General features: G+C 42.5%; 1 protein-coding gene across 1 annotated transcript in view; it reads right to left on the minus strand.

Moving 5' to 3' along the window:
* Positions 1-2,245: 2,245 nt before the first annotated feature.
* The window catches only part of Scaper (S-phase cyclin A associated protein in the ER), a 308,455-nt gene continuing 293,183 nt past the window's right edge, over positions 2,246-17,517 (minus strand). The window contains exons 29-31 of the mRNA XM_051197515.1: positions 7,477-7,668; positions 5,065-5,116; positions 2,246-2,364 (exon numbers count right to left, since the gene is read on the minus strand). Coding sequence (XP_051053472.1) covers positions 2,261-2,364; positions 5,065-5,116; positions 7,477-7,668 — 348 coding nt within the window. The 3' untranslated portion in view covers positions 2,246-2,260. The remainder of the gene's footprint in view (positions 2,365-5,064; positions 5,117-7,476; positions 7,669-17,517) is intronic.

Consider the following 17,517-nt stretch of genomic DNA (forward strand, 5'->3'; position numbering starts at 1 on the left):
TTGCCATGCAGTTAGTGGTGGTCACCAAAAAATGAGAATTAGCTGACTAGAAGCCTGCTGGAGGGAGAAAACAATGGGTGAGTAAGTATTTGTAGAGAAGCAAGTTCCCAGTGGAGCTTCGATAAAAGCAGGAAATTCAGAGTTTATTAAGCTGATGCAGGGAAGATTAGAGGCTTTTAACCGTGGGTCTGATTGATGTAAAAGTAAACTTTCTTTAAAATCCTGAGATTCAGTGCTACAATGAGGAGTGTGTGACCAATTGCAGGCTAGCACCTTGTTGATGGAGACTTAACATAGAAAATGCAGATAAACGGAGCTAGGTTGAGAATAGTGACCGGAGCAAGAAAGGGCACAAGGAGGTACTCCACTCACATCCAGATGTGGGGCTGGGCGGCTTCAGGTCCGAGCTAGGCAGGAATGCTAGGCAGGTTGTGCCTTTTGGCCACAGGACCGACCCTCTGGTCAAGAAGGTGGGCGTCTGGGGAAGAGTTTGCCCGATGGGAAGCTGCATATGTAAATGAGGTGACCGCAGCCAAGAGGGGTCAGGTTGGTGACCTGGAGGACAGTGTCCATTCTGACAGCCACCAGGAAAGATGCAGGTGTTTTTCACAGTTGCAAGGGCTGGGGAACACAGAGGTTAAGGTTTGGGCCAGGTCTTGACCTAGGCCTTATGGAGGCCGAGTTCCGGGTTCAAGTTCACACTGCACAGAAGACCAGAGTGTGGTGGGGCTGGGGAGGAGGGGACAGCTATGGCTGAGGACCGGGTAGGAAGCGGCAACTCTGAAGTGCCCTAGGGCTTTCAGAATGACTAGCTCTGCTTAGTTTGGGAATAAATTTGTCACCCCAGGTGCGCAATTTGGTTGCAAATGTCTGCTACTCCTGAGCACTCTTCCTGTCGGGTTTGCATTCAGGGCTCACGGTTGGGGCAGACGGTGTGTCCTGGCCCAGGAAGAAGCCAACAGCAATATGACTATATTGGACGCTTCCTACCGAGGGACAGCCGTACCTTTCGATTACCAGTCTAATTGCGAATTCTGGTCAGCTTTGGGAGGTTAATCACGCTGTCTCAATTATTTACAGCTTTTTTTTTTTTTTTTTTGCAAATTTCCGACCAGATAAGAGGTATATTCCATTGCGAAGCGTCTCACAAGAAACCTTATAAATAAATAAATAAATAAATAAATAAATGATTCCCCTCGGCTTTGAGGACCGCCCTCCACCGGATCCCGCCCGTACCGAAACCATGGGTGTCCCTCCCTCCAGGGAGATGGGGTGTGTAGAGTCCGGGCAGGAGCACCCTCGATGGCGCTGGGCTTGGTTGACATCAAACCTCTTTATTTTCTTTCGATTTGTAAAACAGTAAAAAGTTGAACACATGTAAGTCAGAAGCGCCGTGAAATTCCAAAAAGAAGTGCTCGGAATATTAAGTTTTTTTTTTTTTTTTTTTTTTTTTTTTTTTTTTTTAAGAAAGGTAAGATTATTTTCTTGTGTTGCCCAGCGTCTTGGGACAAACATCAGGTTTTGGGGTCAATTTCCACAGCCAGATCTTTCCTTGGTAATTGTTACCAATGTCACTCAGGCTCAAGGCAGGAAGGGTTAAGGAGACAGGCCAGCCCCCTTCCTCCTGCTCAGACAGAACTGTGTACTCATGACTGCTTATATTCAGAAACGGGGCCACCCTCACTGTTTCTTTTACTTCCATGTTGTTGCAAATAAATTATTTAAGAAAATACTTGATGCTTTCAGATTTAAAAAAAAAAATTTATTTTGAACACTAAATTTAGGTCAGTAATTCTAAAAGATCACAGTGCTATCTTCCAGGGAAGTTCCCCAGCACTGGCTGGGAACTCTAATTTCAAACAGTCCCAAAGCTTACTCAACTCCAAGTTTTAGAAGAAAAACTTAGAGCAGGTTAAATGTCTTAACACTTTCTCAAATTTGTGCAGCTTTAATGTGAAAAGCCAACACTGAAAACTGTTACTTCATTATAACAATGTTATTTGCTACTTTTATGTCTAATTTTACTCATATTACAAATGCAAATTACAGTATGGAAGTAAACAAATTCCAAAATATTGTGCATAAATGAAACAAACTCAATTTGCAAAATTAGGAAGAACAGTCCAGTATGTACAGTCTTTATAAATGGTGCCCAGAGGAGCATATCTACAGAAGGAGAGTATAAACACACCAGAGTCCCAGAAGAAACAATGTAAAACACTAACAAAGGTACTCAAATACAGAATTAGCTATAAAACATTTATTTTTTCTCTTTTTTCAAGAAAAATTGCCGGGCTTCTTCCCAGGCCTGCTGAGGAAATCTGTTAGCCAGCTCCAGGTAGTCCCCCAGGCTCCCACGTTTTCCTGAGGGAGACAGAAGAGATTAAATAGTTCTGAAGACTTAGAAATTAAGCTTACTTTGATATTAGAGTACAAATGGAACCATACATTTCAAGTTAAATTTGTTCATATTCTATAAACAAGGTGTTTGCTTCCCCTTTACACCAATCTATTATAGTATAAATGTTATAAATATGTATTTTACCCAAAATTCAGTTTGTGCTTCCAACAAATTCAGATGTTAATCTATATATAAATTGCAATCATAGGAAATATATTATATATTATGAAATATTTATTTTGGGAATCTAAAATAAGAAAAGGTAAAAGGGTGACAGCTATGTACACTTAGTTTTGAATAGGTACATCTGTATGTGAAGGGTGGTGACATTATTATTGCTGTTGCTGTTGTTATTATTATTATTATTGTGCTAGGGCCCAGAAGGTCCTTAAGACAAGGACCAGCTCTTCCATTGAGTCATAACCATGACTTAAATGTTGACTTCTTTTTCCTAAAATAATCTACTTAATTTAAAACATATGTTTAGGCCTAACTTTAGAACTGTTCAAATCTGGCATTCAGTATCTATCAAGCAGAGCAGCAGCAGCCTTGCTGACTTCCCAAAAACTTGGTGTAGTCACGTGACAGGGAGTCTGAAAGCTGAGACTGCTCCTCACTGAGGACCTGGGCACCCACAGCTACTTACACACCTAAGAGGTTACCTGGACAACCTCAAAATGCCTAGACACATTTTATGAGGACTTAATCTAAGCCAAAAGGGAACCCAAGACAAAGATATAAGCTGGTAAAGTGTCATCTTAAAAAAAAAAAAAAAAAAAAAGTTTTTTTTTTTTTTTTTTTTTTTTTTGAGGTCTCATTGTGTAGTTGTAACTCCCAGAGATCCACCTGCCTCTGCCTGCAGAGTTCTGGGATATTATTATTATCTCTCTCTCTCTCTCTCTCTCTCTCTCTCTCTGTGTGTGTGTGTGTGTGTGTGTACATGAGTTCAGGGGGCACTCTAAGAGGCCAGAGGCACTGGTTACAGGGGTGTTGTGAGCTGCCTCACAACTCCCTGGTGGGTGCTGGGAATTGAACTCTAGTCTTTGGCAAGTGCAGCAGGTCAGCTTAACTGCAGAACCATCTCTCCAGCCTCATTTCTTTTTTTTTTTTTTAAATTATGTAAGCACATTATGAACTGTCATTAAAAGTGCTGGAAACAAAGCAGAGAGCAACTGTCTGATTGCTGTTCTATGTGTGAAGCCTGCTGTAGATGCAGCAAGGGAGGCAGGAAAGAAAGAAGGCTGGGACTTCCACAGGCTTTGCTCAACTAAGCAAAGGGAGGCAGCTTCAGGTTATGGGACTTTGCTTTCCAGGCTCCTAGAGAGTGACTCATCTTTTTTAGGGCAGAAGAAAAAGGAAAAAAGATCATCTATATAGTTCTATTGGAAATATATATATGTTGCTCAATTAAAAATAAATACATAAGAATATTTGAAAAAGATTTTCACATGCTTAAAATAAAAATTAGACAACTGCACTGATTTCCTTCACATGTCCTAAAAGTTTAAAATAAAGAAAGGAGAGTAAAAAGGGGCTGTGATGAGTGAGGGCAGAACTGAACTTGCACAATGATTCTACCTGAGACAATGGTGCTAACTGTGATGCTGACTTGAACTTCTGGGAAGTTGCATAGCTTTCTGTTTACTTTTCTGAGTACCTGAGTCAATAAAGCCTCACATTTTTTTCATGATATTGTAACAGTTTTGTTGTATTTTCTTCTGTGTACTTTGCAACACCTGCCTACTGTATTTTTTTTTTTTTTTTAATTACAGAACCAAATTGTCTCCAAGTAAAAGCTTCTTGGGGGTTTCCCAGAGGATCCTATTGGGTAGGAGTGGGCCTCCTATTACTATTATATGTTTTATTTCATTTTATTTTTTGAGATATCTCATATAGTCCGGGTTGGCCAAGGGTGACTTTGAAAGGATTCTCTTGTCTCCACTTCCCAGCATGGGCATTATAAGCATGTGCCGTTAGTCCAGTTCTAAAGGGACACTTAATAAACACTATCAAACTGATGGAGGAAGGGCGTGGCAAAGTCTCAATTGGAACTCACTAATCAGAGACTCTGCTGCAACAACCAGAGACCAAGCTGTACCTCGATTATAGCCTGGGTAGGTAGCAGGCTATTAAAGAATGTAAAAATGAAGCTCAAAATTCTCCATCTCTCACTCTGATCATGAGAACACCTCAGCAGGAATGAAAGGACCAATGACCTGTGACCTTCACTACCAGGGCCCTGCTAATTGGATGGTAATTTTTCTCAATTTAAATTATTTTCAAATAAAATAGGTCAAATGCTTCAATTTTAGGGGTCTAGCTATAGTCATGGACACCTTAATTTTGAATATGGACAGGGAGCTCATGTTAGGTACTTAAAGCATTTGAGAGACATTCATGGGCCAATAGTAATGTCTATGACTGGCTTCCCTGTTGACAATCAGCATGAAATAGATCAGGTAAGGACACAAAGGTGGTTTGTACTTTTACTTCCAGAAGCTTCTCTGTAGATTCTTGTGATATAGTAGATTTCTTTACTCTTCAAGTATTTGCTATCTGGGCCTCACACACTTTAGTTAGGGATTCTAACTATTTGGAAAAAGTCATGCAAGCCCATTCACTTAGCTAACTTACACATGAAATTTAGTTTCAGTGGGACTTACCTTTGGGATAGGAAGATTGGTTATCCACAAGACCCGGAGTCTGTGCAAAGTCCTGTATGAGAAGAGAGAAGTGTGTTGAGAGCAACGCTCTGAACAGAACTATCTGCAAGGTCCCTCTAAGTGTGTGTCAGGGCCACAAGGGTGATCCAGAGCACAACACAAAGGCACAGCATGCGGCAGTGTGGCCAGACTCTTCAAAGCTGAACCGAAGTCTAGTGAGCACTACCCAGGGCCACAGTGCTGCCTACAATCACAACTGTATCCCACAAACCTGAAACTTAAGCCAAATAAGTGTACTATTTAAAGTTAACAATATTTTTTAAAAGGCTTTTTTTTGGGGGGGGGGGGAGGTTATGATCTTATTAATGTAACCCAGACTGGACTCAAACGAGTGATCCTCCTGCTTTATCTAGGCTCTTGAGGGCTTGCATTATAGGTGTGTGCCATTATGCCTAGCAAGAATTTTAAAAAACTATGAATATAACAGTCCTTATAATTCAGGACAGCCAGGACTGTGACACAGAGAAACTCTGTCTCAAAAGCAACCAACCAAACAAAACCCCCAAACCAAACCAAACCAAACCAAAAGTATTCTGCATCTAAATCGTAAAGTTTAATCATTTTACTTTTAGATGGAAATTGAAAATAAATGCAGTATATAAAATTCTTCAGAAACCTGTGACAGGCCACAATCTTATTTTAACATTACTTTCTAGTGATTATTAATCACCTGTATATGGAACCATGACACATTTATAAGCTGATTCAAAATAATTCATTTTCTTGAGCACAATTATTTTTAGGAAAAATGATTTAACTTCACTAGTCTAGTCTACTAATGTTATTCCAAATTAAGAAGTATCTTCTGTACCATTTAGCAGAACTGTATTAAATATGGTCTATTTGGGATAGTTGTAATTAATATCAACCACCTTTTACTGTAGCTTTGGATCTCATTCATATTTTTGTTTTTTGAGACAGTCTCACTACATAATTCAAGCTGGCCTCACACTATCATCTTCCTACTTCAGTCACTTGTATTTTTAGTTTTTTGTTTGTTTGTTTGTTTGTTTTTTAAAGAAACTAATGTGGTTCACATGGCAACTTATCTCTGTTGAGGCCTCTTGGCTTAAGCTATAAAAAGTTTTGCTCTCTCCCCAGGCCATGGCTTTCCTCCCCAGCACTCATCTTCTGTCATGCTACTTGGTCTTGTTTAGGAAAGGTCTAGAAGTTGGGTTTTATCTGTCTTATTCATGATACACCCCCAGGGTCTAGAGCAGAGCCCAGCAGAGTGTGCACTCAGACATTACCCTGAATGCAAGAGCGAATGATTCCATTGAAAGCTCTAAAGTGCATTTCCTACTCAATGGTGGAGATCTAAGAGCTGATGAAGATCCCTGGCTGAAATGGCGGCTTTGCAGTATACAATTCTATTAAGATTTTAATTTAATCACAAGCCAGTGTGAAATCATGCAGAAAATAGGACCCAGACTCAAATGTAACAACTAAGGCGAAAAGAGAGTATTTCTAAGTCTCCTTAACCTAGCTGCGCTTACTAACTGATCATTAATGGAGAGACAGGGAGTGCTGCCTGCGATAACGAGGGCTGGGAAGTCTTCAGCTGTCCTCTGTGGCCCCCAGGCAGCTGCACAGGCTCACACTCTGACAGAGGTATCTGAACATTAGCCAGTACAGGGACAGTGCACACAGAACTCTGCTTTCTGTTTCACTGTTAGGAAGAACAGGAAATATGTGCAGCAGGGAACGATTTTAAAGCAGAACATTTAAAAAAAATGGGACATTTCATAAAATAATCATCCATAAAGATATGAAAAATCCTAGTTTGGAACTGTCACCTTGGCTTGACTCTTGCCAGCTAATTTACATGTGGCATTAGGACTTTCCACAGCACCCATTTTGATTTTAGTCCTACAGTTTAGCCTGATCAGGCAAATACAAAGTTGTACTTCAAACTTTTAAATTAAAAAAAAAAAGCAATCAAGTAGGTTTTATCACCCTAACTTTGTACACATATGCAAACCATATTTTTTAAGTGTTCAAATAAACCCTAGTTTTTATCTTTCTTCAGCAGTTAGCCTCTGTAGCAAGACTAAAAGGAGCTCAAAGGAGCCTGGTGTCCTGTTAAACAGACCCCTAAGTACAAGTTTCCATTCTGTCAATGGCAAATGAGCTTTTTGCTTGAAATCCTCCAGGCAGAAGCATGCAGCACTCTACCCTGCTTCTAGTAATGTGACTTCAGGCTTTAGAAATTACTTCTGGAAGCACAGACATAGGTACAGATTTAAAAGCCGATTGGATTGGAGGGTGAACATAAAGCTGCCTCATATTTACTTTTCAGTCTCAAGTGTTTGCCCGTAAAACAAGAGAAATGAAGCATAAGGTAGAAAGTACCTGAATGAATGTGGCCAGTAAAACACAGCTCATCTCTTGTTCCAGAATGATCTTGTTCTGCAGGTTGTTGTAACTAGCAGCGATAAGGGAAGGGAACAGCACTTTGATGAGCCTTGGGTCACTGAAATACTGGAAAGGCAGCTGGCAGAGCTTCTGTAGCACTGTGGGGTGTCGGCCGGACTGTACAATTACCTACAACAGACAAGTAGCTGTTAGCGACCAAAGCCCTGGCCTGCTGGAGCCAGTCAACTGTTGTTGGTCTGAACCAGAGACCACACTGAAGGAGGTAAAGAAAGTCGCTTGACTCCTTACCGGAGCTTAATGCAAGTGATTTTGAAAAGAGCCAGAATTTTGTTTTTTGTTTTGTTTTTTTTTTTTTAAATCTAATTTCTCAACTTAAGAAAAAGGTTCCAAAGGTTCTGTAGCCATTTAACAACCGTACTCCACAATGAACAGCACAGCTTCTCTGGAGAGACATCTATGGAATGGGCTTAGGATGTAGTTTTAGCAGCACACCCTCAGGCCCCTCAAAGCAGTCGCCTGTTCCTTCAAACAGAGCTGTGCCCAGCAAAGTAAGATAGTGGCAGCAGTGGCCCTGCCCACTGCAGTCTCTGCCTGACTTAGCTCACTGCATGCAGCTAGATGGATTCCGTATGTAGACAAGCCCTGGGAAGAAAAGGGGACTGATTGTAGGGATGGAATGGTTCCAGCTAGTACAGGCTCTAAACGGCCCTTCCTCCAGTCCCTACTCCTTATCTTGGTTCCATCAGTGCCATTGAATCTAAAAGGAGAACTGTTTAGATAAATGAGACTGTTGTCTTGAAGCAGTCTGGGTTTACAACTGTGTACACTTTAATAGGGCAATGCAATTAGTGGACTGGCAGGGACGCTCTCCTAATTCACTCCCTAGGCCGAAATGATAAACTAAGAAATGCCAAAATCAGATCTGTTTCAAGTAACTTTGAGCGAACAATTCTAATATGAAAGAGCAGGGTGACCCAAAACCCACTTCGTAGTACAGGAGGAAACCCAGGGAAGGTTGGGACACTGTAAAACCCTAAGGTCAGGACTGTAAATTGTACTCGGAAAAACACAATTTTACAGGTACACACCCAGACAGGACGGCATTCAAATTGAAACCAGAAGGACAGAACAAAACAGCAGAGGCAGGAGAAACATAAATTACTGGGATTTACAAGTTTTCAAAGTACTTTTAACAATACTTTAAGAACACATTCTCAGATGATAATGCAGTGTGGTTTAAGAACAAAATCAACAAAGTAATAGTTCGCATATTTTTGTTCAATAGCTAATATGACATCAAAAACCTTTAGAGAATGTTGATAGGGACCTGTTAATACCTTCAAATCCAAAAGGAATTTTAAAGACTCACATTGTGACAATTCTGCACATGGCTGTGTGATGCCATTTCTGACACCAACTGAGAAAAATGTGCTGTTGACCTTATTGATAAAGCTTCCACTTAAATCTTTAATTATTAGTTACATATTTTGTAGCACAGCCAAATGGTCACCACTTTAGAATTTATAACGATGCTATTATGGAAATTCTTTTTTCCCCCTTCTTTGGGCAAAAATTAAGAACAAGTTTCTTTTTTTTCCTTGAAACTTCATTGTTAAAATGCAATTATTGGAAGATTCAGGATTTCAAAAGGCATTAAAAGGGGCCAGTGTGGCTGGCATAGACAAATGTTAACTCAAAGACTTCGGCTCCCTGGTCCTGGTAAATTAGCCAAGTGTGAGAGCATCAGCTGAGATCACTGCACGGGGCCTCCTGAAGCCCTCAAGGAACAGCATTGACTGTCCATCACCTGTTTATAAAGTGCCTTAGCGAGCTCACCAGCAGGCAGTGAGGTGACCTGCAGGAGGCCACTACTTTTAGGTCTTTGGACTGGACAAGATGCAAATGCACACAGGACAGTTTGGTTACCTTGTGTTAAGAGCTATAGTCATGAGATTGATTGCCTAGGGAAAGGACCTAACCTTGTTATCTGTACAGAATCTGTAAGGGCTGACGAGACCCTCACTAGCTTGGCTGTGAGTCAGTGGGACACTTCAGAACTGTGGGGAGGTAGGGTCAAGAGGTCCAGAAAGTGCACTAAGACTTGGTAGGATAATTCAGGTGGGCCTGTGGCAGAGAGTATAATGCAGTGAACATCAACAGTCAGCTGCATTAGGTAATTGCTTCCCCCAGGGGGTAGGGGGACCAGCCTGGGAGTATAAATATCCTGACTTGGATGCTTAGGGCTTCAAGCACCAGAAGAGCTGCCTGTGGGGCTTGTGAAAGATGCCAGGCTGAAGGCAGGCCTCGGTTTTATTTCCCCACTCATTCCCAGGGCTTGGGTGATCAAATATCATCCTGGACCGCCTCTCAAACTTTCCAAAGTTGGCAAGAAGTTAGAATAATCATGGAGCACAAAGGTCTTCCTGAATGTGCATAGTTAATCAGCTCAGACTTGCATTATCTGTGGACCTTCTTGATGGAGCTGTAACTAAGTCAGTGTGACCAAAGGATTGTTTCGTTCAGACAAACCACTAGGTCCTAAGCTGAGCACTGACTCTGAGCCTCATCTTTCAGCATACACAGGTTAAAATTGGATTCCCACAGAGCCTCCTTCCAGAGAGGCTGGATATGGAGTAGTGATATGGAGGGCCCTGGCTGTATGCTTCCCTTGATGGGCTAAAGTTATTAGCTAGAAATGGAAGTCAGGAGAGGTACAGCCCCAGTAGAAACAAGAAACTCTTTCAAATACGTTGTCTACTTTCAGATGCTGAGTTGGGCTCCAATGCCACCAAGAGAAGCCTGGTGAGGTGGCCCAGTCACCCACATGGGAAGAAGACATGGTAGAAAGAAATAGTTAACTTCTATAAATTGTCCTGGAACTATCACACAAGCACTATGGGCACACAGGCACTGTGGTGTACTCACATTGTACACACACATACACTTGTGCACACACACAAATAAATACATAAATGTAATAGATCAAGAGAGATGGAAAGTGACCTTGACCTCAAATGCAGTTATAAAACAGGTGCTTGACAGGTGTAGTGGTGCACACCTTTAATCCCAGCACTCAGGAGGCAAAGGCAGGCTGCTCTCTATTGAGTTCAAGGCCAGTCTGACTTACACAGTGAGTTACAGGATAGCCAAGACTACATAGAGAGATCTTATCTCATAAAACCAATAAAATAAAATAGGTGCTAATCAAAGAGAAGGAGATCTGGAGGTCTGCCTTTACTTATCCAATAGCTGAGTTGTCTTTGGCAAACTGTTCAATGGCTTTGGGTTTGAAGGTAGACAATGTTTTTAAAAGTAATTTCTTTGAAGTTTTTCTCACATCCAAATCAAATAGCTCAATTTCATAAACACAGCAGTATTACCATGCATCCCAATAAAGTAAGAAAAATGGCCAAGAACTCTGGAGTTTTCAACATACTCTTTCTCATTGAAAGACTTTATTTCTACATTTTAAATTTGAGAAAAGTAATATACATTTTAAGGCTTTGCAGCCATCCTTCAATCCTGCTCAGGGCAAGGGCCATAGCAGCACAGCTTTTCTGGTCTCCTAAGGAGAGGCCAAGGGCACAATGATGTGTTTTTACCCAGTTGCCCTATGATCCATAGGATTTTCTTTAGTGTCCTTGATGAGGGGTCACAGATGGAAGACAGAGCACCACAATGTCTACTCTTTTGTTAATAGTAATGATTCTGGAAGTCATAGCTTTAGAAAAAGGAAGCAGAATTCTAGAAATACGTAGAGAGGACCAGGAGGAATTGGATGCCAGAGAAAAAGAACTCTAAAGAGGATGGGGGTTGGGTGGGGCCTAGGACAGACCAGTGAAATTGGTAGTTCTTTAATTTGCTTTGGATCCTGGCCATGCACTAGGCCTCTGGCACCAACCAGAGAGTGCTAACTTCAGCAATCATTTCCAGTGTGTGTCTCATGCCAAGTGATGTCCTAGTGCCAATGGAACAAAAGAAAATAGTGTTTTTTTTTTCTAACACACAAGTGAAGATGCAATATGCTGGACAGGATTAGTTTGATATTAGTTTCGTTGGAGATGGGGTATTTATACCAGTAATTATAATACAAGGAGTCTGGTGAGGGTACTGTACTGTGGGAGGAGAGACTTCCTTGTTCAGGTTCTCTAGAAGCTACATTGAGAGGGTAGATTATATGTGGGAGGCTGGATAAGATGCAGGACTTAGAAATAGGTGGAGGAATTTCTGGTGGAGAGAAAAACTCACGGATTCAGTATCAGATTGTCTTAGCTGACCACAGCAAAATACCATAGGCTGGAGGGACATAAATGACACACGTTTATCTCCTACTGAGGTCAGAGTACCAGTATGGTCAGGCTATCTCAAGGACCTTCTTTTAGGCTACCTAGCTGTGTGCTCACATAGCCTTGCCTTGGCTTAGTGCAATGGAGAGTATGACACTGTTATTACTCCTGTAGTAAGGCCACCAATTCACTGCCCTCAGAATGATGTCCATTAGAAATGCTGCCATCACTCTCCAGGGGAATAGCTTTCCCTGGGCTATGCTGTAGGCACATTGCAGGCTTAAGAGTGCTGGCCTTAGGCAGCTGTAGGTTCGAGGTCTGCTTCTGCTTGTGATCAATATAACCACCCTAACTAATTTAAGTACAGAGTCTTTCCCATAAAACAGGTGGCTGGGAGCTTTTAAGGTTTAAATGTAGACCTGATATGTCCATACCTACAAAGCACAGACAATGTTAGTTAGGGACACTGGCTATCTCACCAGCTCTGTCCTGGTTTTTCTGATGGACCAGGATCAGAGCTCCCACCCAGCCTAACAATGCTTTCTGGCATTCCCTCCCCCATTTCTTTAGAGCACAGACTATGGCAGAGGCTGGCTTCAATCATCAGCAAGCTTAATGTCACCTGAGAAGCCACTGCTGAGGTTGTTCTCTGGCCTTGCCTGTGCAGGACAGAGCTATGCAAACAGTGCTTGGGGTGCCAGCCAGGATCTTGTGGTGGTGAAATAGGAAATGCTTTCTGACAGTTTTGAAAAGAAAATCCTTGCAGAAGCGTGATCCAAGAAACACAGGGAAGTGGTACAGAGCAACAGAGGCTTAGCACTCTGTCTATGTCTCTCTGTGTCTGTGTGTCTGTCTGTTCCCATGACTTTGAGGCTACTGTGTTGGACTTGTTATTATGAAAACTGTTATTGGCTCCCAATTCCTATCCAGGATGAGCGTCCCATGACACACTTCAGGAAATCCTTAAGTACTGGACGACATTCCAAGTAGCACAGCTGACAAGTCACTTCAGCCAGGTGCAGTGCTGCATGCCTGTGACTCCAGCACCTGGGTGGTTACTGTAGGAGGAACACAAGTTCAAGGCCAACCTGAGGAGAGGAGCTTCAAAACTTTCCATGTTGTCTCTTTCCCACCATCCCAGCCACAAACAGCAAAATGACTGGATTTTGTGAACCTCTGAGCCACAGCGTCTAGAAGGATGGCAGAACCGAGAGTCTCAAGGTCTTAAGCACAAATTGGGAATTCTAGTCTGGCTACAAGAAGTCTGGAATGGACTGAGTAACACTGGTGTCCTCTGAAGTATAAAGGGACGCAGGGCCTTTTAGGACACTATGCTGCCAGGACCTCAGCAACTTCTAGCTTGGCTGAGACAGCACTCAAGAGACCCTGAGCCTAGTCCCTCTGTCTACACCATCTGTGGCCAACTCAGAGGTGGGCAGACAGTGATGCCTGCGTTATAAAGAGGATTCAAACTTCAGGAAGTTCAAGAGATGTGGTCCAAGTCCCCAGCCAGTCTGGGCTGGAGCTGTGCCTGGAAAACTCTTAACTCCTAGTGTTGGCTTGTTGTAGCCTCTCAGGCCATTCATCCAGGGCCAGTGGGCTCACAAGACTGCCTGCTCATTCCTGGGTAGAGAAGCTCTCCTTATCAGTCCTGAGCTTCCTTTCATGGCTGGCAGTCAGCCAGCAGTGTCTTGTGTGACAATGCCAGCCCCAATAAAGATGAGCATGACCCACGGCCATTTTAAACCTACTAAACCAACCAACATACACAGATTAAACTAACACAAAAAGGTCTTTCTTCTAAAACACATACTTTTCTTGGCTCAGTATCACATGACTAGTTCTTGGTTATGTGCTGTGTCAAGGGTTTGTTGCAAATGATCAGTTTTATTAATGTGAGAGGAATGGTTGGCAATGGAACAGGACTCCCAGAAGTGAACAGTGGCTCTAAACTGAGCACTGTCTTGCTATGGATGGGCACCTGGCCACCTTCTAGAGCAGGCTTATAGGTTTCCTGTACCTACAAACCCTGTCATATTGGACATTTAAAATAATGAAGATATCTTCTCAATATCTTTAAATAAACGTGACTGGCATGTTAAAATATCTTTTCTTGTTATTTTATGTGTATGGGTGTTTTGCCTGTATGCATGTCTGTACACATGTGTGGCTGGTGCTGGTAAAGGCTAGCAGAGGGGACTTAAAAATCCCCTAGCACTGGAGTGATAGGAATTAAACCTGGTCCTCTGGAAGAGCAGTCCCAGTGTTCTCAGTTGTTGAGCCAGCTCTGTAACTTGCATCTTAAATAGGCAGCTGCTATGACATCAGGACTTAGCTGCCTCTGGCTCCCCAGATTTCCCATCCTGCTTTACTTGCTCCAGCACTGGAGCAAGACTCCTCCTCTGTTGGAAGTGGCTGTGACTGCTCCAGGGGCTATCTTAGTAAATATCTGACCACTTCCAGGTTTGCTTTCACTTTAGGGATCTTGTGAACTCGATGGGAGCACGTTTTCCTAATCCATATGTCTTTAGTGTACCTTTTTCCCAATGTGGTCACCTTTTAGTAGACTTTATTCTGGTAAGAACAGATAGTTTGTGGATGTGTTGGGCTGGGGGGGGGTGTCAAGCAACAGTCCTACATGAAGCCCCTCCTACTATATTTTCCATGTTTTTCAGGCTGACACTCTTTATCTGGCATTATTGACTGGTAAATTGGTGATGAATTATCCATATAAACGAGATGTGTGGCCCCGGAGGCCTCTTCACTTCAGGGTACAGCACTGACTCAGAGCAGCAACTGTTTTCTTCCTAGGCAACACTCACTCTAAGCCTAATCTTTGGTCTTAATTAAAAAAAAATAAATGCTCTCATAGAAAATATGTCTAAATTTTAATACTTGGTATGGCTCTGGTATAGTTTTGTCAAAAACCTGAGTAGAAGGAGGAAGAGGGAGGAGGAGGGACAGGTAGGAGATGGGGCAGAGTTTTCTGCAGACTTCACACCTATGTGACAGCACCCTAAATAAGCAGGGGGTTCAGAATCCCTCTGTGGAAATAGATAAATAAGAATTTGATGGGTTTCTGTTCCATTTTTGTTTTGGTTTTATGTTGTTTTTATAAGTGAATTTCCTAGAGCTGCGTGCACATGATACACAGACATACGTGCAAGCAAAATAACCATACACATAAAAGTCAGGGGAAAAAGGCACATAACAGTTGTTCAGGCTAAGACAGACTGAAGTGAACCCTAGTTGGCAAAAGACCCAGATTGCTGAGGACATGGGCTACCCTTTGTCATTGCTACATGTCATTGTGCCTAGCACAGTGCCTGGTAAATGATAGCTTTCCCCCCAACTATTTGGGGATAGAATAAATGAGTTCTGCTTCTACAACCAAGCTATAGATCAATTTTGGTTTCTAAGTTATTTTAGGAGCTTGTATCTATCACATCAGAGCCCAGGTGCTGCTCATCATAAAGCCTCCAAGGCCTCCTTGATACCATCTTTGGAGATGATAGAACTCTTTGGCACACTGGCACAGTGTTACAGAGAGTCAGGTAGGTGTGTGTGTGTGTGTGTGTGTGTGCACGCGCGTGTGCACGGGTGCTTACACACATGCATGTGCACATGTGCATGTAAGGGAACAACTTTGTTCAGTATACACAGAAAGTTGTTCGGTCAGATTTAAGAGCAGACCAGTTCTGTCCGTCAATGTGGTGGGTAAATGGAGCATAGAGGAATGAATGCAAACAGTTAAATCTCATCAGGGCAAATTCCTTGTGCCTAAGAATTCCCAATTTGTTTTTTTCCCTTTCTTGTCAGAGACAAGATGTCCTTAACACAGGGGCAAAAATAGGTGTCTAGACATCTAAATTCATTAAAACAGACAGCTAAGAGAGTCTGTAAATCATTGGAACAAAGACTATTTTTCTAGTGGAGCAGAAACAAAGTAGTTGTTGCATTCCTCTCTGCAAACCTGGACCCAAGCAATGCTGGAGCAGAGGCAGCAGCTATGGTGGCCAGGCTCATCCGTTAGTGCCCTCACCAGCTTGTCATACCTGGAACCAAGGCTCATGACAGCAGCAATTGAACAAAAAATATCCTTGAGGCCAGCAACTTCTCCATTTTTTAAAAAAAGAAAATGGCATGTCCCAGCACAGCCCCAACCCCATTTCTTTAATCTGATGCTATGTAGGGAGGGTGGGAGTGGTGGCTTTATTTAAACTTCCCAGCAGGAAAATGAGAAGATTTTGTCCAAATATCAAATCTTATCAAATCACAATGGAAGCAAAGAAACCCAATGTCCCTTTGTCTAGTCCTGTAACAGTTTTCTCTCTTTCCAAACCTGGTTCTTCCATAGTATTTCTAGGCTGGGGTTAACCGCAGAATTCTTGCAGACTGTATAGGAGGTAGTGGCTGGCCTTCAGAGTGGTGGTCTTGGACTCAGTGCTATGTAGCAGAAAATCCAACAAGAAGAAAGAACGAAGGAAAAAAAATAGAGGAAGCCGGGTTCAAGAGTCGTGGGTACTGGAAACCAGTGGATCCCAGAGATAGGGGCAGTGTCATGTAGGGAGGGGCAGGTGGCTCTCTCTCCATGTTCCTGTGAGAAAACTGAGAAGGCCCTTAACTAGCTTCCTAAGAGAGTCACTGGCCAAAGAATGGGAGCGCTGCTGGGCAGGATGTCTTACTCTGCTTCTGCAGGGGAGAACAGTGATTCAGAACTATTGGTATCAGGTTCTGGGTGCTGGGCATCCAGGCTGGAGGTCTGACAACTACCAACCTATTTTTCAAATATTGGACTGTGAGCCATGTCATCATGTCAGCCACTTGTTTAACAGTGCCAGAGGTTCCTCATCTCCAAGAAGACAATCTCCCAGGCCTTAGTCACCACATGTCCCTCATGACCTACCCTCTGCCTCCTCTTAGGTTTAGCTCTTGTCCTCACTTACATGCTAAGCTTCAGTCCCAACAAAAAGCCTGCAGTTCCTTGTACCTGGCAGACTATTTCATACCTCAGTACCTCTGCTTATGCTCTTTCCTATGCATGTTCCCATTGTGTGACCCAGTGACCTCTATTTTACTTTCAAGTATCAACACAAGCACTGCTTAAGTTGTGAAATAACTCTGTCATAGATTTCAGTTGTTTTCCATTTTCTGTTCAAATCTCACTCTTCAGAGCAATATCAACACAAGGGCAAGGACTTATTTTGTTTTGTACTATCCTGAGTGTCCAGAACAGTGCCTGGTGCATTGCAGGCATCTTGCAATATCTACTGAATGAAACACAGGCTCCACACTAATGGCACTGTGCCTGGCCTTTTTTGGATTTCTCAAAAGACAGAGAAGACTGCAGGCATTTCTGAGTCTCTCAGATCACAGTTTAAAACAGGGCATTTAGTAAAAGTTGACAAACAAGAGAAAGAATGACTAGCAAATGTCTAAAGGGCCACAAAAGTCCCAATACCAGCATTTCCCTAGGAATAAATCACCCTTTAGCCTTCTGTTGCATGATAGAGTCTCTTTTTGAGTATTTCTCAAGTCTTCCCTGAGGAAAAGAGCTATAATTTAGAAGCACATTCTAAGTTACATTCAGACACGTCCTGCAGCAGAAGCTTGTGCTAGACCAGCTCACACTATTGGCTGCAGGTTCTAGGACTCCTCAGGGATCATACCTAAGCCTTGCCCCCTCTGCAGTGGCATCTGAGAAGGAGGCTTGCTGGAGAGAGCTCCAGTC

Source organism: Phodopus roborovskii, unplaced genomic scaffold (assembly GCF_943737965.1).
Source record: "Phodopus roborovskii unplaced genomic scaffold, PHOROB, whole genome shotgun sequence".
NCBI classification, from domain to species: Eukaryota; Metazoa; Chordata; class Mammalia; order Rodentia; family Cricetidae; genus Phodopus; species Phodopus roborovskii.